The following is a 22,336-nucleotide window of genomic DNA, read 5'->3' as shown; positions in this document are numbered from 1 at the left end:
AGTGTATTAGTCACACTTATTATTTCACACACTTAGCATATGTCCACAGCAGATGCTCACTACCACTATTTTACTTAATCTTACCTTAATTATTTATTGGCGCGAGTGAAATACACTTTTTTTTCTACTAAAGATGGTGGAGCTTTAAAGGAGGTGGGGAGAAAATGGGGGACATTGGAGGGGGGTTGCATGCAGAGGTGAGAGCTGAAGAGGGGTGAAAGTTAGATGTTGATAGGGGATGCAGAGGAAGAATGCTGAACACTGTACTATGTATGCAGCGCACCCCTGAACCCTGCACTGTGTGCGCAGTGCACTCCTGAACTCTGCACTATGTACGTAATGCACCCCCAAAACTCTGCACTCTCTAAACACCCCCCTCCCCCTGAACTCTGCACACTCTATGTAATGCACTCATGTTTTTTTTTGTTTTTTTTTAATCAAGAAAAGCTTTATTGAGAAAAATTCACACCATTACAGTCAGAAAGAAAAACTGTTGGATGGCACCATCAAACCATAAACAATTACACAATCCACACCATGCCACAGTCCCCCCAAGGTTATCACAGTCAAGTACAGTGCGATAAACACAAAGCATTGTAAAATATAAGAAAATGCAGGAAACTCCCCTCCCCCTCCCACCCGAGCCAAGATTGAGCATATATATCTCTCAAGGAATTACATTAACAAACGTTCCAGAATAAGATCATCAGGGGCCATGCCCGGGCTGTTCAGCCACACACCCCATACCTTAGAAAATTTCTGAGGCACCCCCCTATGTTGGTAGATAACCTTCTCCATACGTAAAGTAGAAGCCATCTGTTCCAGCCACATCCCATACGTAGGCGGCTCCTGCGCTATCCTGTGTCTCAGGATCAGTAAACGCACTCATGGTTTTTAATGCCTCTTTAAAACCCTCCCACTGTTAGTAAAATTTGACTATGCCCACTGTTTGATGCGGTTTGGAAATGTTTTGGGGGGGGGGGGGGGGGAGTTATGGTTGAGTTCCTGTATTCATTTTCTGAGAAAAAAATCCCTGATGTTATGTAAGCTTTCCAATCTGTTTTATAAAATTGGGCTGCCATGCTTTAAAATACAGTTTGAACTGTCGCAGGCCATTGGAAAAGGACTACCACATGAGTATAATCTCCCCAATACCACAATATCTACAATGAATGTGGTAACCATATGAAAACAATAAGGTTAAAATGATACTGTCTTTATTCAATAATAATAAAAAAAACATGCATCATGGCCAGTTCAGGATTGAAAATCCATACAATATACCACTATAATCTTTTCCATATCACATAGATTATAAATAGCTCTCGCTAAGAGGTGACGGGATTCACATGCAGTGACCCTTTCCTCCTGAATCCCATCACCTCTTAGCGAGAGCTACAGTATATATAACCTATGTGATATGGAAAAGATTATAGTGGTATATTGTATAGATTTTCAATGCCTGAACTGCCTATGATGCATGTTTTTTATTATTATTGATAAAAGACAGTGTGATTTTTAACCTTAACCTTATTCTTTCATATTGATACCACATTTATTGTACTTTGTGCCTTTAAAAGTCCCTGCTATATACATGGCTGTGGAAGTTGTTAAAATCTGATGAAATATCTGGGCAAGAATTGTGGTTTTTTTTTTTTTCCTTTATTTGTTCTTTTATTATGAAACTCCTGTGTAGTCAAATAATGTTTTAGTTGACTTTTGCCAACTTTGCCATTTCCCTCAGTAGAAAAATTGCTCTTGATAATATTTCTTATACTCAAAAGATGAATCGTATAACAAAACTCGGGAATAAAACCTGCAGTGCATTCACAAAAAGAACTAATACTGCGTGTTTTTACAGATTTATAATGGCCAGTATTATTAATGTAGAATGACTGCATTATCTCAAGGTAGGCTTTAACAATAATTTATTGGTGGTATACCCATAATAAAAATGATTGTAGCTACATTTCTATAACAAAGATGCATAGTTTGCTTAGTTTGGCTTAAGTAGTCCTTGAATTTGCAATGAAGGTTCTTTCTCTCCAGTTGTGCCCTCCAGGTCAGGAGCCAGACCAGAACAATTCATGTTGCATTGACTGTCCTCCAGGCTTCTTCTCCACATGGACTTCTCCAAGATGTCTGCCCTGTCTCCCAGGTATCTTTTGCAGAATATGCAAGCAGTGAGGCTTTTATTATATTCTAGTAGTGACCATATTACTTTGTATATGTCACATTGACCAATGGTGGACTTTATAAGTATGTCTGAAGCAGAGGACTCAGGTGTACCACAGTCGGGAAAGGATCCTGTGCCAAACAAGCATTTGGTCTCTTTTTTTTTTTTTGTTACTCCCCTTAAAGAGTGGAAAATGTTCCAGCCTCTGAGCAGAAAGATCTGCTTGGATAGAACTGCCAACTTTTTACCTGTACACTACATCTCACTGACATTAAAAGAATATCTGTTCCATCACTTATTAGGACAATGTTTATATAATTGGACTGTGCCACAGCTGGTAACCACCTAGATTAGAATTTGCCTCCTCTTCAGTGAAGTACAGAAGACTGGTAGTGAGTGGGACAGCCTTCCTTTTTACTACTAACTTAAGCCTCATACACACGCGTCGAAAATCGGCAGGGAATTTTCGTCCGACGACCGATCTGCCGATTTTCGGCTTGTTAGTATGATGCTTCCGACAACCGACTCCGACTTTTCGGCCGAAAAAAATCTGGTGTGCAGGCTATAAAATTTTTGTCTGCCGTCAAAACACGGCCGATTTTCGTGCAGTCAGTACAGATTTTGACAGGGAAAAATCTAATGAGCAAGTCTGGGCATGCTCAGTGAAGAAAGAACACAAAGAAAGCAAACCAACACATGACATCACTTCTGAAGTAGAATTCTGTCCTGCGGGAAAATTCGTGTGCAGTCTAGGCACATTCCAACCAACAAAACACAACTCTGGACAAAAGACGGACGATCGGTCGGCCGATAATCGCTGCGTGTGTACGAGGCTTTAGGCTAGCCATACTTCCCAATAGGATCAATAGGTGTTTTTGCCCCCTTTTTTTAATCTTTAGTTTTTATTAAAGATGAAGCAGAATACAAGTAAAAAACGGGCGCCAAAGGCACCAAACGTGATACATACAAAATTGTTACACTAGTAATATAGTGATATATTTCTACAATATGGTGCTTAAACAGTGAGAAATTAGTAGTGGCTGGGAAAAGAAAAGCAAAAAGGAGAAAAAGGAGACTTTTTGGTAATAATCGACATCTCATTTAGGTTGCCTCAGCTGTTTATTATGTAGAGTATTACATAATAACTGGTACATGGTACAGGGACCAGTGATATGAAAGAGCAAAAAACATAGAGTCGTACGCAAAGATAAGGAAAACCTATACAGGATACCTAAAGGGAGCTCTATTTGCCTGAGAGGCGGGTCTGGAAATGTTTTTTCTTGCTGTGCAGTCTGAATATTTTATTTATTTGTGACATTGCTTCCAAAATGACGCACATTTGCCTTTTCTGATGGCGAACATCATCTCACATTGTGTGTTAGTGTTGAGATGATGGAGAAAAACAGACCAGAAGGTCAGCTTGTTTCCATGCAGAGGTGGTCATGGTCCTAGCCACTATGAGGCCATGTGCAAGAAAGGAAGTTTGATGCCCAAGATTCATGGTGTAAAAGGAGCAGGGCTGTGGCAGCATTACATGTCATAGTGATCGGAGATACAGAGTTTAGGAAGGACAAAAGAAATAGAAGGATGAGAAGGACTTGAAAGGTAGCCACTGGTAATTCCATAAGGAAACACAAGTACTCAACAGATTATAAAATATGACATTTATTATCACAACATGATACAACATGGGTATATAGCACAAGAACCTGTTACATGCCTGTATCAAGCTAAGATCTGGTATAAAGGAACACAGAATCTGCAATGATCTTTTGGATATCCAGGCCAAACAGAAATCTCAAACATCATAAGCCAATGGATCGGCGGACGTATCCCGAGGTAGCTCACGACGAGGATCGGCACAAGTAGGAGCAGTGGCTCCATATTCCAGAAGAGAGACATTTTAACACGGGGGACTCCCGAGTTTGGTGGGACAACCTTGTTACCATCCACTACAAATTGGATTGGAATCCATCTGCCATTTGTGGCTACTTTGCAAAGTTTGTATGGCCCTAGGACAGGACTCTTGCTGTTTTGGCTATAGAGAATTTGATGTATGCATCCCCTTTGGAACTGATGTGCGTGGGACTTTTCCTCATGCCACTGTACTGGTCCAGGTGCTTCATCTACTCCCTTTGCTGACCCCCTTGGGGTCAGGTACCAATAGGATCTCCTGAGCAAGCTGTAAGCGAAACGCGTAGTGATCCACTGGTTTATCATGCTTGAGATTCCTGTTTGGCCCAGATATCCAAAAGATCATCACAGATTCTGTGTTCCTTTATACCAGATCTTGATACGGGCATGTAACAGGTTCTTGTGCTATATACCCACCTTTTCTGGGGAGATACTGTACTGTATTTACCATAAATAATTTTTATCATGTTGTCATAATTTCATATTTTTTTATCTGTAGAGTACTTGTGTTTCCTTCTGGGATTACCAGTGGCTACCTTTAAAGTCCTACTCATCCTTCCATTTATTTTGTAATATATTATTTGGATGCGGTGCCACATATCTCTGAGTCACATCTCAAATCTGTTGCATAGAGTTTAGGAAGGAGAAAACGTATTTCCAGAATGCTAGGACTACAGGGAAACCTCACCAGATGTGAAGCAGAGATCCATGACTGCCACATTCTCTACAACAGAATGGTGAGGTATTTGGAAACATTTGTGGCAGTGTGGTAGGGGTATAGTACCATCTGTGTAAAAAATATTTAAAGCATTTTCCCAATGGGTAATGCATTTCGAGGATGTTATAAGTAGCTGAGAAGCCTTATGCCATTAACGTAGCGTGAATTCTTGTGAAAGCTTGGCTTCTCATATTTTCATTGATGCCACTTTATTGAAGAAGATGGGCTATGATTGATAGTACGGTAAAGGAATGATATGCCTTTGCACTTCTGGGAAGCGCTGTTTAAGAGGGAGAGAATATCTGTAGGGATATGGTACTCCCCTTTAATTAGGTTTGTGATGATAGAATGCTCATTCTTTTCTGACCTCTTACATCAACAAGGCATTTTCCTCCACACAACTGCCACTCACTGGATATTTTCTCTTTTTCGGACCATTCTTTGTAAACCTGAGAGATTCCTGTGCGTGAAAATCCCAGTAGATCAGCAGTTTTTGAAATACTTAGACCAGCCTGTATGGCACAAACAACCATGCCACATTCAAAGTCACTTAAAGTGGTCTAATTTTTTTCCTATAAAAATAATAAACATGTTATACTTACCTGCTCGGTTGCAGTGGTTTTGCACAGAGCAGCCCTGATCCTCCTCTTTTTTGGGTCCCTCTTCTGTGCTTCTGGCCCCTCCCTCCTATTCAGTGCCCCCACAGCAAGCAGCTTGCTATGGGGGCACCCAAGCTGAGTCACAGCTCCCTGTGTCCATTCAGACATGGTGCCCCACCCCCTCTCTCCCTTGATTGGCTAGCTGACTTTGATAGCAGCGGGAGCCAATGGCACAACTGCTGTGTCTCAGCCAATCAGGAAGGAGAATCTTGGACGGGTGAGACACTCTTGAACATCGCTGGACAGAGAGGGACCTCAGGTAAGTATTAGGGGGGCTGAGGGAGGCTGCTGCACATAAAAGGCTTTTTTATCCTAATGCATAGGATGCCTTTACAACTCCTCTATATCTCATTTCTTTGCCACGCTGATGCTCAGTTTAAGCTTCAGCAAGTCTTCTTCACCACTTATAGATGCCTAAATGCATTGAGTTGCTGCCATGTGATTGGCTGGTAAGCAATTTGTGTTACCAACCAATTGAACAGGTATACCTAATAAAATGGCCAGTGAATATAGTTCCCTAACACATCCCTACCTGTTGATAGGACAGTGAGGAAGCAGTGAACTTTTCTTGTCGGCACATGTGCATGCAGCAAAGTCTGATTGGACCCTAGTGCTGTACCCTCTCTCCCCCAGTGAGAATTCTGCTGTGCAGAGAATTACAGGAGGATGTTATAATGACTATTCCAGGTACCTACTTCAGCGACATTAAAAAAAGCAAAAAAAACAACACATTTAATGACTTTTAACGGAGACATAACCGCAATAATTGGTGTTTTTTTTTTTAATATCTGCGTGGAGTCCAGCTTTGGGTAATTTGTTCCAGAGGAGTGTGTCGGCTTTTTTCCAATTTTGTTTTCTCCCCATGCTAAAGGAATATAATGAGAAAATCAAGCGCTTACTGAACCTGGCAAAGAGATAACGAAGTTGGTAATTAGGCCCTCTCATTAATAATGGAGCATACCTTCAGAGAAACACAAACTGACAGGAAAGAGAGAACAATGTAAAGAACTGAAAGCTTCTCATTAAAACCATTTCTTGGGATGGTGCTAGCAGCGGGCATCCTGCGCTATTTAACTCTTTACCTGCTGCAGGACGATCCTTCAGCTTCTGACTTGGGAGACGGGGTTCAGGAGAACACACTAAAAGAACAAGGGGGAAACAGACAAGTTCCTGGTAGCCAATCAGATGTTAGCAATTGTTTTCTACCTGGTGACAAGATAATGGTGCCGTAGAATCTGAATGGTTGCTTTGGACACCACACATTTATATGAATGTTATGTGGTAATTAGAATGATTGCTAGTGGAATGGCAGCAGTCATGGTTGTATTTATTGGGAGACATTTGTTAAGAAAATGAGTGACACTATTAGGCCTCATGTACACTGCAGCTGATAAACAAATGTTTAGGAGCAGTTGGGAGCTTTTTTCAGCAGCCCCTGAACTCTCCTCTATGGTATCTTATCTGTCCATGTACACAGAGTTTTTTATAGTTGTTTAGAGCAGTCTTTTTTACCCAGGGTTCCCTGAGGTTTCTTCAGGCGTGCCTTGGCAAAATGCCTAAAAATTGCCCTTAAGTTGTATACAAGCCGGCATTTGGAAGAAGGTTGCCCTTTTAGTTACACTAAAGTACAGGTTTTCATTATACACCATTAAAACCTTCTACCTGCCAGTGTGCTAATGATCAATGGCATCATCAGTTGATAAGGAGGATGTCAGTCACCGGCATAGCATCCTCTTTTGACCCTCCCCTACCCCGCTTCATCAGCATTGGGGTCACATTAGCTGAGTGATGGAAAAAAACTGAGGGAGAAGAGAAACATTGGGATACTAGTTAGTACCAGTTTGCAAAAGTGTATTTGCTTTGGAAGAATAAATCACTTCTAATGTTGGATATCCTACTTGGACTTCTGGATGTTGCTGCATTATGTAGAACTATTAGAATAGCTTTTACATTTTAGAGTGGGGTGCCTCGAAATTGTCAATCATTTTAAAAGGGTACCTTGACTGAAAAAAGGTTGAGAAACACTGGTTTAGAGGCAGGTGCATTTGGATGCATTTTTTAAAGCAGAAAAAAATGCATCCAGGACAGAAGTTTATAGGCACTTGATACGGCAAATGTTTCTAACAGCAGAAATGTTTTTAAGCATTTTCCTTTATAGGCGTTTCTGCATTGTAGGTGTAGCACCGTCCTAGGTAAAAGCATCTATTGCTCCTGCTGCTTATCAGGGGAGCCTGATCTTTAGTTAGAATAGCTGGAAGGCGGGATGGCGCACAGCAGTGTAATATGGAACTGTTGCTCTAAATCAATCCAATTGATCGACAGTGATGACAGAAATAATAAGAAAAGTTATTGATAACAAATAATGATAAACCACAAACCAGTCCTGGGGTCTTAGTCATCGCATAGGGTAATGTGGGGGTCCCGCTCAGCGTGAAAAAAGGAGCAATGTTCCCAATCCTATGAAAGGAAGAGAAAGGGGATCCGGAGGATCTCGGGGACAGATGGACAGATGATATCACACGGCGCGTGTGTCGGCCGTAACACAAGCAGTGCAATGGACCAATCGCCCATTCCGGGAACCTCACCGCACAGCGTCACAGGAATCGGTAGCCGAGAAGATGATGGAGAGCAGACCAGCGTGGAGCTCAAGCTTCAGGTTGCCGTGACTACATGTTTTGCGTGCATGCGCTTTGTCAAGTCCCACGCAAGTCGCTTGACAAAGCTTGAGAAAAGGGGGTGCCATGTAGTTGACCCTGAAGCATAGGAACAAAGGGGGTGCCAGGAAGGGCCCTAAAGATTGTTCTTCAGTACATTTTATCCCAGGAAATTCACTTAATTCTACTTCACAGCTAATGGAAAAGTGAAACAGCAGCCAAGCCGCCACTAGCGTTACTCAGCATTACTCAGTCGTCCCAGCCAATTGTTCATAGTTATACAAAGTTGGAGTATCCCACTCATTCTCTTCTTCTACCCAAGTTCTAAATAAAAACACAAAAAGCAAAGCTACTGGACTGTTTCCTGACTGAGCTAAAACACTTGGGAAAATGTGGAACTGTCTTGTTGTTGCTAATCATAACCCAGGGGAACCCATATTCAGCAGCTCCCAAGGTAGTAGTGCTACATAGGTATTTGGGATCAGTACAATCTGTTATCTGCAAAAACGCTTCCAAGCGAAAACGCTCACGAACGCCGGTAACCATGTAAAATTGGTAAAACTGACGTTTTTTCACTTCGTTTACTAGCTGTCAGGTTCCCGCGTTTAGAAGAGGTGTTTAAATGTCCAGTGTACATGAGGCCTTCAACTCAAAATTAGGTGTGCAACTATTCGTCCTCAGTGAGATCTTTACTTAGAGTATCCCTGGAGCTGTCTGCCACCCAATCTTCATGGGTAGATCCGAAATAAGAGAATTGGCAAAATCCTCCCTCAAACCTGGACTCTAAAACTATGTCCTTCAGCAGGTATCACCTTTTTCAGCTGTCCTCCTCAGGCCCCTAATACAGCAAATGCTGGGGACCAAATGGTTGTCTTTAGTCTTCTAGGCAGCAGCCCTAGGAGTACTGGAACCCTCCCTGACAACAAAGGCCCATCTGCTCAGGGCTTCTGCACATTTATCACCTCCTCAGCCACATTCTGAATGCCCCCTTCAAGGTAATGGCCAATTTGGCCAGGACATGATAAATATTTAGCTGATAAATTGAATCTCTCTCCCTGTGCTCTGGAAGCTTCTTCCAAAGGCAGGGGGAAGCAATCAAACTCCCAGCACTCATATGGATGTGGATATGTGGATAGTAGCACCTGGCTTAGTGCCCTTTTCCATAATACCAGACGGTACCATAAGCGTGGATAGATTATCCTTAAGATATGGGGGGGATTTAGGAATGAGAATTATACCCCAAATAGGCCTAAAACATCTAGGGGAGATATTTACTATATAGGAGGGTGGGGAAGGAAGGGATAAGAATATAAATTGATGTAATATACAGGTGTATGATGAAGATAAAGTGAAAATAAGGAAATAAGAAGTAAAAATTAGCTAATAATGAAATGTCGCTATGAAGCAATAATGTGCTGGGGAATAAACATTATTATTATAATTTTTTTTTTTTCCGTTGATGTTTGTTTTTATAGGTTATAATAGGAAAATGATGTGTTAATAAGAAAGAGAATTGAAATGAAATAAAAGGGGAAAATATATTGAGCCTATTTATGCCCAAGAGCCTTTGTTTTATATCAATAATTGTTATTTTTTTCTCTCTTTCTCAATAAAAGAATGAAATATAAAAACTCCCAGCCTAGGAATCCTGAGGAGACCGAAATAATCAAGCACTATCCACTGAAAACAATGGAGCCAAAAATGAAATGGTGTCTAGCAGTCTAGCTAGGAAGGGGCTACATATGTGTTATGAAGGCCTACCTTACCATCTATTTCATACTGTATACATCCAATAAGGCAGGCCCTTATACTCAATGGCTAGGGTTGCCACTTTTTCTTCAAGCCAAACCCAAACACTTTAGCGGCGCACAGCAAATTATTTTTTTTAGTATACACTATAGCAGGGGTCTCCAAACTATGGCGGTCCAGATGTTCAGGAACTACAACACCCATCATGCCTAGTCATGTCTGTGATTGTCAGACTTTTACAATGCCTCATGGGATGTGTAGTTCCCCAACAGCTTGAGGGCCATAGTTTGGAGATCTTGGAATATAGTCAGTGCACACCTTAAAATAGTGCCGCGTCCCAAAAAAATATGAAATGGAGAGGATCCCCTAGGGGTGGGACTTTATTGGCACCAAAGAGTTTTAGTTTAAACAAAAACAATTTTATTCAATATACAAGTATCAATACGAAAATATGTAACAGCATAAATATACAAATATAATATAACTAAAGAAAAAAGACATGAAGAAAGGGATGTATCCATAAAGAAAGGGATGTATTCCAGAGATAAAACTATAATCCTACCACTTTATAAAACTCTGGTCCGACCACATCTGGAGTATTCTGTCCAGTTCTGGTCGCCAGTCCTCAGGAGGGATGTGTTGGAGCTAGAGAGAGTCCAGAGAAGGGCAACTAAACTAATTAGGGGATTGGAGGACCTTAATTATGAAGAGCGTCTGCAATCGCTTGATTTATTCTCCCTGGAGAAGAGACGCCTCAGAGGGGACATGATAGCAATTTATAAATATCTCAATGGTGATCTCAGCATAGAAAAAAAGCTATTCAGTCGGAAGGATTGCATGAGGACTCGATGGCATACAATGCGATTAGAGGAGAAGCGTTTTAACCTCAGGCAACGAGGGGGTTCTTTACTGTTAGGGCTACAAGATTGTGGAATTCTCTACCACAAGAGGTGGTTTCTGCGGGAAGTATGGTGGCTTTCAAAAGACTCTTAGACGTACATCTCAAGAATCAGAACATTCAGGGGTATGAGAGATGATTACAGCCCCACACACCTACACAGGTTGAACTGGATGGACTATTGTCTTTATTCAACCTCACCTACTATGTAACTATGTAACTATGAAAATATTAAGTATACCACCATAAAACACACTGGTATGACATCACTCATCTAAAGTGTTTCGGGGCAAAAAAAGCTCCTTCATCAGGGATATACCGTAACTGGGAACAAGAAGAGTGAAGCTAAACACCCTGCTCCTGCGCTCAGAACCAGATCCTCAGGCTGTTTCAATATTGGAACCCACACTTGGCATCCCAGATGGCTAAGCCTTGCTGCCCACTGCGACCGGGGTAGTCGAACATACTGTAAAAACAAACACAAAGAAGGGGCGCACCAGCCTAGCGCATTATCCTCAGCGGGCTTTATTAATAGTAAAGGTTAAAATCAGCTACTCACAAACATGCGTGGTAGAACAGCATATCAATTCCTAAAGTCCGCTTCAAAGAAAGTTCAATGTCTCCTGTAGATGGAGGGCTGACGCGTTTCGAGGCCGTGCCTCTTCCTCAGAGCCTGCCGTAACTGGAGATGACAATCTTTAGCAGTAGGTGGTGTATAAACAAGATCCATGTTGTGATTAAAAACAATACATAAACAACAAGACCGAGATCCCAGTGGAGTGTGTTAATACGTCGCACCCATCTGATGTAATAAAGACTGTAAGGCAGGGGTCTTCAAACTATGGCCCTCCAGTTGTTTAGGAACTACAATTCCCATCATGCCTAGTCATGTCTGTGAATGTCAGAGTTTTACAATGCCTCATGGGATGTGTAGTTCCACAACAGCTGGAGGGCCATAGTTTGAGGATCCCTGCTGTAAGGGAATACTGGAATATACAGAAAGGCTACAATATCACCAGCCACATCGTCTTGGATGCTGGGGTCAAAGAAAAGCGCAAACCCAAAAGGTGTAATCCAGCATAGACAAACAGTGTGTCTCCATGGGCTCATAGTTTGGAGATCTCTGCACTATAGGATATCAGACCTGGGGCACCTTTGGGCACGCCAAAGAGAATAGCAATGTAGTGCCCCCTCACCCTCCTGTCAGGCCCTGTTCCGAGCTACATTCATGTCTGATTATTGTGTCCGAGTTTCAGGAGGACTGAAACCCAGACACATAATTCAAAACAGGTGGCAACCCTATCCATGGCTCTCAGTAGATCAAAAGGAGATTGCACAATCAGAACGATAATGTGTATGGCCAACTTTGTAGTAAATCTGTCTCATTACCCCTGGTTTTAACTGCCTTGCTGTGCAGCAGAATTGATAAATTCCCCTGCATTGTGTTTTTGTACAGGAAGTTACTGTCCATTTGCTGGGAAAATCCATACTGTCATTGCACCCACTGGGTTTCTGAAGGACGGCAGTGGACAGATTAGTTCTTGTATATGCGACAACTGCCCGCCAACTCTGGGCATAGAAGACCTCCTTCGATCAGTTACCTGCCACCCTGGTTACTACGTGTCTACAGATCGGTCAGAGTGTAAGCTCTGTCCTCCAGGTAATTATTCTTACAGATTTCACATACCACACCAAAGATTGAGGATAGGGGAAGAAGAGGGGGGCCTTGGATAAGCTCAGTCATTATGAATATGTCCATCCCCAGCACAAATATGAAGCTGAATGAATCTATGCTATGATATTTCTTGGGCTCTTTATGTCACAGCATAATTGAAAGTAAAAACCCTATTGTGTGTGTTCAGAGCGCATTACCTATTCAAGAGAAGAGCAGCATAATTATATAGCCAATGTTGGTAACCTGAAATCGACTAACTACCGATTCTGCTACCTGCTAATTAACTGTCCGCTATTCGCCGCTGCACAAAAGCCCAGTCATTAATAAGCATGTTGCCCTGCTGTAAGTGTACAGTACACTTATTTTTTCAATACAAAAGCCTTTATTATATACTTCCATTCAGCACATATTTAAATGATTGTTGTAATGATTACAAGTACATTTTTAATGTTTGCTGTTCCCTATTTCCATCATTGTATTGAATTATAGCATAGTCGTTTCTCATTCTATTGACTATCTGCACTTCACTGCTATTACACTCCAATCTAATAGACATTGGTGTGCGCAGCCTATTGCATTAGAGCAGAGGTGTCAAACCCAATCCGTATTATGGTGGCCCTCTAAGGGCCAGTCGTATCTGTAAGACTATGTCTAGAGCACCCCCCAACCATCAGAAGTCCAGAGTACCCAAACCCCCCCCCCCCCCCCCTCTTACATCACAGTGCACCCCCTCACGTTGTGCTGCTGTCGGGAAGCAGCTGGGGCTGAAGATGGAAGCAGGAAGTGCAGGGTCGAGAGGGGGACAAAAGGAGGGCTGGAGTCAGCTGAATGTGGAGACCAGCAGGAGTGGAGACGAGGGGGTTGCGGCTGCACAGAGAGGCGCAGGATCTGATGCAGGAGTTCTGTCCTCCTCTCCTCTCCCTGCAGCTGACTGCTGAGACAAGGTGGGGGTTACAACGAGGGGGTTGCCGAAGCAGAGCAGTGGACGGTGTCAGTACTGCAGTGGACAGTGTCAGTAGTTTCTATTTTTTATTATTTTTTTACAATTCTTTAGAAGCCCCATTGGGGGGCTTTGGTGAAATATCAAGGGTCTAAACAGAGAGAATTGAACTGAGGACAGAGCTCACTTTCTCTGCAGCCTCAGCTGCACTGGACAGTGAATGAATGGAAAGTGCTCTTTGCTGAGAGGCTTCCGGTTCATTTTCATTTTATTTTCATCCTGGCTTTTACCCAGATAGCAAGGATAACTTGCCAAAAATTGGTGACAGTGTTGAATTGTAAGTCTGTTAACTTGCAGCACATTTTCACTGACAACACTTGCAGAGCACTTGAAGCACATGTTCTAGTTGACACTTTTCCAATTTGTAGGAAATTTGCATGAGCAAAATTGCAGTGGTGAGTCTACAGCAAGAGCTCTGCAAGTCTACAGCATGAAAATTCAGCCACAGTGCCCCCTGTGGTGGGATGACTATTGCACAACATAACTGAACCAGAACTTGCAGAATGTTTGCAAAGAAAGTTGATCTGGAGTCACGCAATGCGAACTTGCTGCAATTGTGCAACAAACTTGTGAAGCCTGGCAAGTCTAGCAATAGCTTAGCAAGTCATTTTCAAATCTGCAGCACAATTTCTTGCTATCTGGGTATGGACATGTCATGCCTTGCTGCCCTCTTAAGACCGGGGAAATCTGGATATACTAAAATCATAAAACAAACCAGAGGGCGCACCAGCCTAGTGCATTATCATCAAAACGGGACTCAAAAAAGTGGTAAGTAATATTCTCACAAACGGATAAGTACATCAAAGATTGTCAAAATACAACATCTTCAGGTTCTCGATACCTCACATCTCATAGTGGGGCAATAACACCAACGCGTTTCGAGGGACTCCCCTCTTTCTCAGACTCAGTTTGACTCTGAGGAAGAGGGAAATCCCTAGAAATGTGCAGATGTATCATGACAAGCTTTAATGTACCTGTCACTTTTGAGTATATTACTTACCATTTTTTTTTCACAATAAAAGTTCTGTTTTGAGGATAATGCGCTATGCTGGTGCGCCCTCTGTTATGTTTTATGATTTTAGGCAGACCTGACTGGCAAACTCAAAATGAGAAAGAAAAACAGTAAGGGCCGGTTCACACCAGATAAGGTACAATCATAATGCAGCAGTAGCACTACTTAGCAGAAAGCACAGCCTGCATGAGTAATCAGCACATATGGCCAGTTAATGTACGGTATCCAGAAATGAAGGTATTGAACTATTCAGGCACATTGGTAAGATTACTTATATTAAAGCTGAAATCCAGGTTATGCACATATGGCTTAAATTACATTAAATTCAATTTTTTGTTATTAAATATAAAAGAGTTAACACTTACCTGCTCTACACAATGATATAGTGCAGAAATGTTACTTTCCTCTTCTAGCAGTCCCTGCCAGTGCTGTAGGCTCCTCCTTTCTTCGGGTGCCTCCTGTAGAAAGCTGGGTGCTAAGGAGGCACCCATGCGTGCATGCTCCTTTCAGGTCCTGTGCCGAGCCGTGTGCATCCATAGACACACACAGCAGCCGTAAGTCATGCTCCCACTCCCTCCCCAATGGAATTTGACTGACAGAAGTGGGAGGCTATTGCTCTGCTGCCTTCAGTTTCTTTTTTACCATAACACAGAAAAATAATTAGGGTAAAAAAATACACTATATTACCAAAAGTATTGGGACGCCTGCCTTTACACATACATGAACTTTAATGGCATCCCAGTCTTAGTCCATAGGGTTCAGTATTGAGTTGACCCACCCTATGCAGGAATAACAGCTTAAAGAGGAAGTAAACCCTCCTCTGACACATTTACCTATAGGTAAGCCTATGATAAGGCTTACCTATAGGTACTGTAAATATCTCCTAAACATGTACCGTTTAGGAGATATTTACCTTTCATGCAGCCAGTGACGTCACTGGCGAATGCGCTCTAAAGGAACGGCCGCTGGTGCCGTTCCTTCAGAGTCCCCTGCCGTGATCATCGGCTCCCGCGCACGTGCGTGGGAGTGACAATCAGATGGCCGGATGCCACGATCCCGGAAGACGGGTGACTGGACATGTCGCCCGTCATAGAGGTAAGCAGACTGCACGGCGGGGGCTCGTACTAAGGTAAGTATTGCATAATGAGCTAGTATGCGATGCATACTAGCTCATTATGTGTTTCTCTTTCAGGTCGAACAAAAAAAAAAAAAAAGTGTGTATGGGTTTACAACCTCTTTAACAGTGTGTCTATGGGAATGTTTGACCATTCTTTCAGAAGCTCATTTGTGAGGTCAGGCACTGATGTAAGACGAGAAGGCCTGGCTTGCAGTCTTCACTCTAATTCATCCAAAAGGTCTGGTTGACTTAAGGACTCTGTGCAGGCCAGTCAAGTTCCTCCACCCCAAACTCGCTCATCCATGTCTTTAAGTACGTTGCTTTGCGCACTGGTCAAAATCGTTTGGTGGAGGGGGGATTATGGTGTCGGGTTGTTTTTCAGGGCTTGGGCTTGGCCTCTTAGTTCCAGTGAAGGGAGCTCTTAAGGCGTCGGCGTATCAAGACATTTTGGACAATTTCATGCTCCTAACTTTGTGGGAACAGTTTGGGGATGGCCCCTTCCTGTTCCAACATGACTGCACACCAGTGCACAAAGCATGGTCCATAAAGACATGGATGAGCGAGTTTGGGGTGGAGGAACTTGACTAGCCTACACAGAGTCCTAACCTCAACCTAATAGAACACCTTTGGGATGAATTAGAGCGGGGACTGTGAGCAAGACCTTTTCTCCAACATCAGTGCCTGACCTCACAACTGCGCTTCTAGAAGAATGGTCAAACATTCTCAAAAACACACTCCTAAACCTTGTGGACAGTCTTCCCAGAAGAGTTGAAGCTGTTATAGCTGCAAAGGGTGGGCCAACTCAATACTGAACCCTACGGACTAAGACTGGGATGCTAATAAAGATCATGTGTGTGTAAAGGCAGGAGTCCTAATACATTTGGTAATCTAGTGTATTTAGACTTTAGCACCACTTTAAAGCTGAATTCCATGTATGGCTATTTTTGCATAGTCCAGCTTAGACCCATGTAAGTATGTACTGTTTGTGCCATACTTGTGGGACCACTGTAGTAGGCACTGCTGGCATCTGGGTCCATGCCAAATGATTTCTCTGCTACTTAGCCGGACACAGGAGGTTGCTTGCTTGGCACAAACACCATTTACAAAATACTCTGCATTAGTATTCAACAAATGCCAATCATTTTCTGATTGGACAAGGCAGAGAGGCGGGGAGGTGATGCCATGATCTCCACCACATCCCCTCAGAGAGCACTATGCATTCATTACGAACAAAGAAAAATGTTCTCTGAATGGCTTCTGTGCCAAGTGGACAGCCTCCTTTGTTCAGTAAGCATCAGGGCAGCTGCTTTGGACCCAGAAGTCAGCGGCAGTTACTGTGGTAGCTGTAATTTCACCATTCCACCATTGGAGAAGCTCATTTTATGTTCCTACACAAAAATGGTCACTGACGCTGTATATAAATAATAGTTCTGCCACGTTCTAGTAAAGTTCATTGTAAATGTGTATATTACAATTTTCCACTGTCCCCTTAAGGTCATTTCTGCTCTGATGGTTCCTCTATGACACCTTGTCCGGCTGGCACATTCTCAGACAAGGAAGGATTGTCACAGCAAAGTGAATGCACTCTCTGCCCTGCAGGTCAGATTACTATCTTTGTATTGTTTCCAGTTATCTTTTTTTTAGTGGTGCTGATCTAAAGTTTGTGCTTATGCCAACAGGGTACTACTGTCTAGAAGGAAGATCACACCCACCAGGACCAGAGTCATTGTGTCCAGCTGGATTTTACTGTCCTATAGGGACTCGGGGTTCTCATGCCTATCCGTGTCCAGCTGGAACCTACAATGATCAAGTGGGACAAGGGCACAGAGGCAGCTGCCAGGTCTGCTCGGAGGGGCTGTTCTGTCAAGAGGGTAAAAGTGCTTTTCTACTTATTTTCATTGCTCTGCTTCTGTAATGACCCTGGAAGTCTAAAAAAGAAGTAGTGAGCAGTATTAAGCCCAAAAATAAAAATGTAATCTAAAGCATCTCACCAATTCTTAAATGTGGTGGCTGCATTTGTTTTCTATTTTCTTTTTTCACTTGGTTATCCTCCCAGTAAATCTGTTATTTTTCAATTTTCTCTAACTGGCCAAGCTGTCCAACAAAAGTGGCAGTTAGAGAGATGCGACAAACCATTTATCACTCACAGGGGTGCTTACAATGCAATGGTCAGCTTTCATTCAATAATTTACATTTCAATTAAATAATAATTGCTGTAGCTGCTTAAAGAGAAGTACAACCAAAGCTCGTTTGGCTGTACTTCTCCTGTGGATCACAGGAGTGTAGATCGTTCTGCACTCCTGTGACCCATTTTCAGCTGACGTCGAGCTGATGCCTGCTGTCGGCTGATGCCACAGGGCCAGTCCAGGCTCAGGCAAAATTGTGACATGGGAGACAGGATCAGTCCAGATGCCTGGACTGGCACCCAGCTCGCAGCCTCCCAGCAAGCTGCTGAGAACCTAAACCAACCATTCCCACCCCCTCCACAAACCCTCCGCAAGCCCAGCGAACCAGTGAGCACGGGGGGCAGAGCAGACTGACTGACAGTCAGCAGCTCTTTGCTTATGGAGCTGTGATGACCGAGTGATCAGTGGGGTTTGATCGCTCAGTTCTCAGTGTAGAGGTGCTGGGGGACAGATGCAGCATCGGACCGATGCAATTGCAGGGTCCTAATAAGCAAAGTTACAGGGTTTGCATCCCTTTAGATGTGATTTCCCTTTGGGAGTACCTCGCCAAGCAAGGGATGCCCAAAATCTGACTTGTGTCATGTGATGTTGTGTGCAGAATTCTTGGAAAATCAGTAAGCCAATCACACAAGCAGGAAATTACATTTCCAGGGAGTGTTTTTACAGAATTCCTCCAAGGTAGCCATATTGCATTGCATTTTACTGAAAATGACAGCAGCCACAGATTGGAAAGGAAAGGGAATTTCAAACATTCGGTCCAAGAAAAAGTTAATTTCATATTAAAGATGGCCCTGATCTATCTATCTATCTATCTATCTATCTATCTATCTATCTATCTATCTATCTATCTATCTATCTATCTATCTATCTATCTATCTATCTATCTATCTATCTATCTATCTATCTATCTATCTATCTATCTATCTATCTATCTATCTATCTATCTATCTATCTATCTTGAGTTTTTATTACAGATCATATTGGACTTTTTTGGTCTCAGTTTGATCCTAATGACTTTCCTTTCTTTCATACCACTTTGATGCTCTGATTGGCTTCTGGGCTTCCTTCAGGGTTCCAGCGACATGCCGCACACCTCTGTGCCAGAAAGGAACTTTTAGTCTTCATTATGAATCTATCAATATTATTCAGCTTAGCAAAAGCACAATGAACAGCGTATTACTGACGCTATGAAATTGTTCAAGCAAATGCCCTGGTGAGGGGTGTATGGTGAGGAATCTACAGCATGTCTTCAAAGACTGCTATGGTGGGAAAATTCACCGATACAGTAAACTACTTTAGCTGAAAATTTTCTTCTGAATATTTACGTGGCTCCAGCCAATCCCTGGCGGAGGATACCCAGATGGTGGCTTGGGAGAGTTCATAAATAGTTTGGAGCCCTTGACAGCTGGATTCTTTCCTTTCAAGGAGGAGAGGTTCCCAGCCAGAAGGGCTGTTGCCTTTTTAGGCAGCTTACCTGAAGGTTCTGCTTGTATTCATCGACGTCCCAGCTGTGCAGAGCTGGGGGGGGGGGGGGGGGCTATCCCTGAAACAAAAAGAAGAGAAGTTTTACCGGGAATCTGGTCTAGAAGATTCACTGGGAGGCATCCAAGTACCCGGAGACACTGTGGGGTTTATTTACTAAAGCTGGAGAGTACAAAATCAAGTGTTTTTTACCACTACTTTTCTTTTATACTGACTTCCGAAATGTATTAATGCAGCAGTTTAGAAATTAGATAAAACGTTTAGCACTGGGAAACACTTTTTGACAGAAAAAGGTGCATTTTAAATACAACTATATAGATCGGACCAAAATGAGGGACATTGTTCCAAATCAGGGACAGTCCCTGGAAATCAGGGACATTTGGGAACTATGCTAGAGACTGTTGCTGCTGTTAACCCCTAGTACACTAATACTAAGGCTTGCCGGGAACATTACTTTGGTGTCACCACTGCTGTCCATTCTCTATTCTATTGGGACTGTTCTAGGAAGTAGCTGTATAGAGAAGAGTGTCTTCTCATTACTGTTCAGTGTTTGGAGTATCCAAAAACTTCCCTAAGCCCAATCCAAGTTAACCTGCAAAAAATGTGAAGGAGTGAATGTTACCATTTGCCTGGCTGCCGCTACATTTGTGGGAAAGAACCTGAGACAAAAGCAGCGGGACTTGGGGGGGGGGGGGTTGGCACTACATTGCGTAGAGTGCACTGGAGCCCTGTAAGACCATAGAGAACACACTGCCACTCAAGGCCGGGACAAGGGGTTGGCAGAAGGGAGGGCTGCCCTAGGTGCAGTGGCTTACTGTATGGATAAGGGTGCCAGCAGAGGCGTAACTAGAACCTTCAGGGCCCCGATGCAAGAAACCATGAAGGGCCCCTCAGACCCCTGGCCGGGGCCCTTCCCTTCAAGCCCGGGGCTCTTCCTACTAATCCTGAGGCTCTTTATTCTCGTTGCATGGCCTTTTATTACGGTCCCGCAGCAGTATCCTTTCGCAAGTTCTGCTGTGGGCACCCTTCCTGCAATCTTGGGGCCTCCCCACAGTGGTGCAATGCCAGGGCCCGTCGCAAGTGTGACCTTTTGAGATCCTGGAAGTTCACCCACTGGTTTGCTACCGGGCCCCCTGGAGCATGGGGCCCGGTAGCAATTGCAACCCCTGTAGTTACGCCCCTGGGCGCCAGTGAGCTAATTTTGATACAAGGCATTTTGACAAGCAAATGTCTGCTGTAGGTAGCATCACCTAAGCTTACACATAAAGAAGGGGGGGGGGGGCAGTTTGGCTTCTTTACCCTGGGTGCTGGATGATCTTGTCCCCGCATTGCTGCCACTGTCTCATGGCTGGCCCAAGGCATTGTGCTGCCTGGGTCCAAGAATTAAATGCTGCCCCCCCCCTCCAAAAAAACAAAATCAGGCCCACCAAAAGGCCCCCACATCCATTATATATAAAATCTTATAAATATTATATACACTGTTATCTTCTTCCATAACTCACCACCGGATCAGTCCACCAAACACCCACTGTCTGTCCCCCTGTCACTCCTGTGTCTACCGCACCCACCGCCCTAGAAGATTCAGCCTGCCCTGCGTGACATGGAGTACACTGATGTCTGATGTCATTGCGCACACCACGATTACATGAGGGTTGTTCCCCAGAGGAGACACTCCGCCTCCTCATACTTATCAGTTTGCACTACGGGCGGCAGTATGAGATTGGGAAATGTCGCCCGAAATGCCCCACAAACTGATGACACACAAAACTGCTAGAAAAAAAATCTTGGGAGTCAATTTGCTACCCTTTTAAAAGTTCTGCCTGAGTCCAATGGACTCAGCGGGACCCATGGTAGGGCCGGTCCTGCACTGTCTGTATACTAAGAGCACTGGCCCACCTCTTTAGAAGTTTCTGTGTGTACTGGGGGGGGGGGGGGGGGGACCAAAATTCAGAGCGAAGAGAGTTAGTTTGGTAAAGTCAATTGAAGCATTACAGTCTGACAAAACATTCCTACATTTTGATAAAATATGTTATTAATAATATTAAACATATGAAAGCATTACAATTGAAAGAGTTTATTTTTCCTGATAAGTGAATTAATATAGTTCCTATGCTTCCCTTTCAGCTTAGCAATCCATAAATACCTGGTGAATATTCATATTTGCAGATTTGTGGTATTACATCTGTATACAGTGTGTCTTTTTTATCTGTAACCTTTGTATTGCCTGTATATTTCTGCATACATGTCTGTAACCTGGTCCCTTTGTATGTCCTCCATAGGTTCATCTGTGTCTGGATATCCATGTACAAGAGGCAAGTTCTGTCCTGCTGGAATCAGCCGAGAGCAGGACTGTCCTCCTGGCTCCTTCACTCAATACATTGGGGCCACCAGTAAGAACATTTAGATTTGGATAATAGTTTTATTAAAAATGTTTTGGTATGTATTAAATCAGAACTCCTGGCAGACAGCTAAGGCCTTCCTATGAGTTTTCTTACCTGGTACAACATTGGTAATCCTGGTAAGCCGATTGCATGATCCAGCCGCCATGTCAGGGAGCACAGCCACATCAAGGTAACCAAAATGGTTTTTATGTTATTAACCACTTGAGCTCTGGAAGATTTCACCCCCTCCATGACAAGGTCATGTTTTGCTATTCAGCACTGCGCTACTTTAACTGGTAATTGCGCTGCCATGCGACGCTGTACCCAAACAAAATGTATGTAATTTTTTTTCACATAAATGGAGCTTTCTTTTAGTGGTATTTGTTCACCACCGGATTCTTTTTATAGTTTTTTAATATATAAATGAAAAAAGACTTAAGATTTTGAAAAAAAAATATATATATATTTTTACTTTCTGCTATAAAACATATCCAATAACAAAGTTAAAAAAAAAAAATATTTTCAAAAATTTAGGCCAAAATGTATTCTGATACTTGTCTCTGATGAAAGAAAAAAAAATCTGAATAAGTGTATATTATTTGTTTTGTGTTAAAGGTATACCGTCTACAAACTATGGGATACATACTGGAATATTTATTTATTTATACTAGTACTGGCGGTGATCAGCAACTTCTAGTGGGACTGTGATAGTGCT

The 22,336-nt window shown here is 42.9% G+C and overlaps 1 protein-coding gene across 1 annotated transcript in view; it reads left to right on the top strand.

The window, feature by feature from the left end:
• Positions 1 to 22,336, top strand: part of LOC309568829 (uncharacterized protein) — a gene marked incomplete at its 5' end in the record, with an annotated part of 291,543 nt that overhangs the window by 10,021 nt on the left and 259,186 nt on the right. Inside the window, 5 exons of the mRNA XM_082274615.1 lie at positions 2,050 to 2,158; positions 12,225 to 12,428; positions 17,067 to 17,171; positions 17,252 to 17,443; positions 21,520 to 21,630. Of these exons, the coding sequence (XP_082130741.1) occupies positions 2,050 to 2,158; positions 12,225 to 12,428; positions 17,067 to 17,171; positions 17,252 to 17,443; positions 21,520 to 21,630 (721 nt within the window). The remainder of the gene's footprint in view (positions 1 to 2,049; positions 2,159 to 12,224; positions 12,429 to 17,066; positions 17,172 to 17,251; positions 17,444 to 21,519; positions 21,631 to 22,336) is intronic.

The sequence above is a fragment of the Pelophylax lessonae genome, assembly GCF_965119305.1.
Source record: "Pelophylax lessonae genome assembly, chromosome: 12".
NCBI lineage: Eukaryota > Metazoa > Chordata > Amphibia > Anura > Ranidae > Pelophylax > Pelophylax lessonae.
This window is presented reverse-complemented; position numbering and strand designations above follow the sequence as displayed.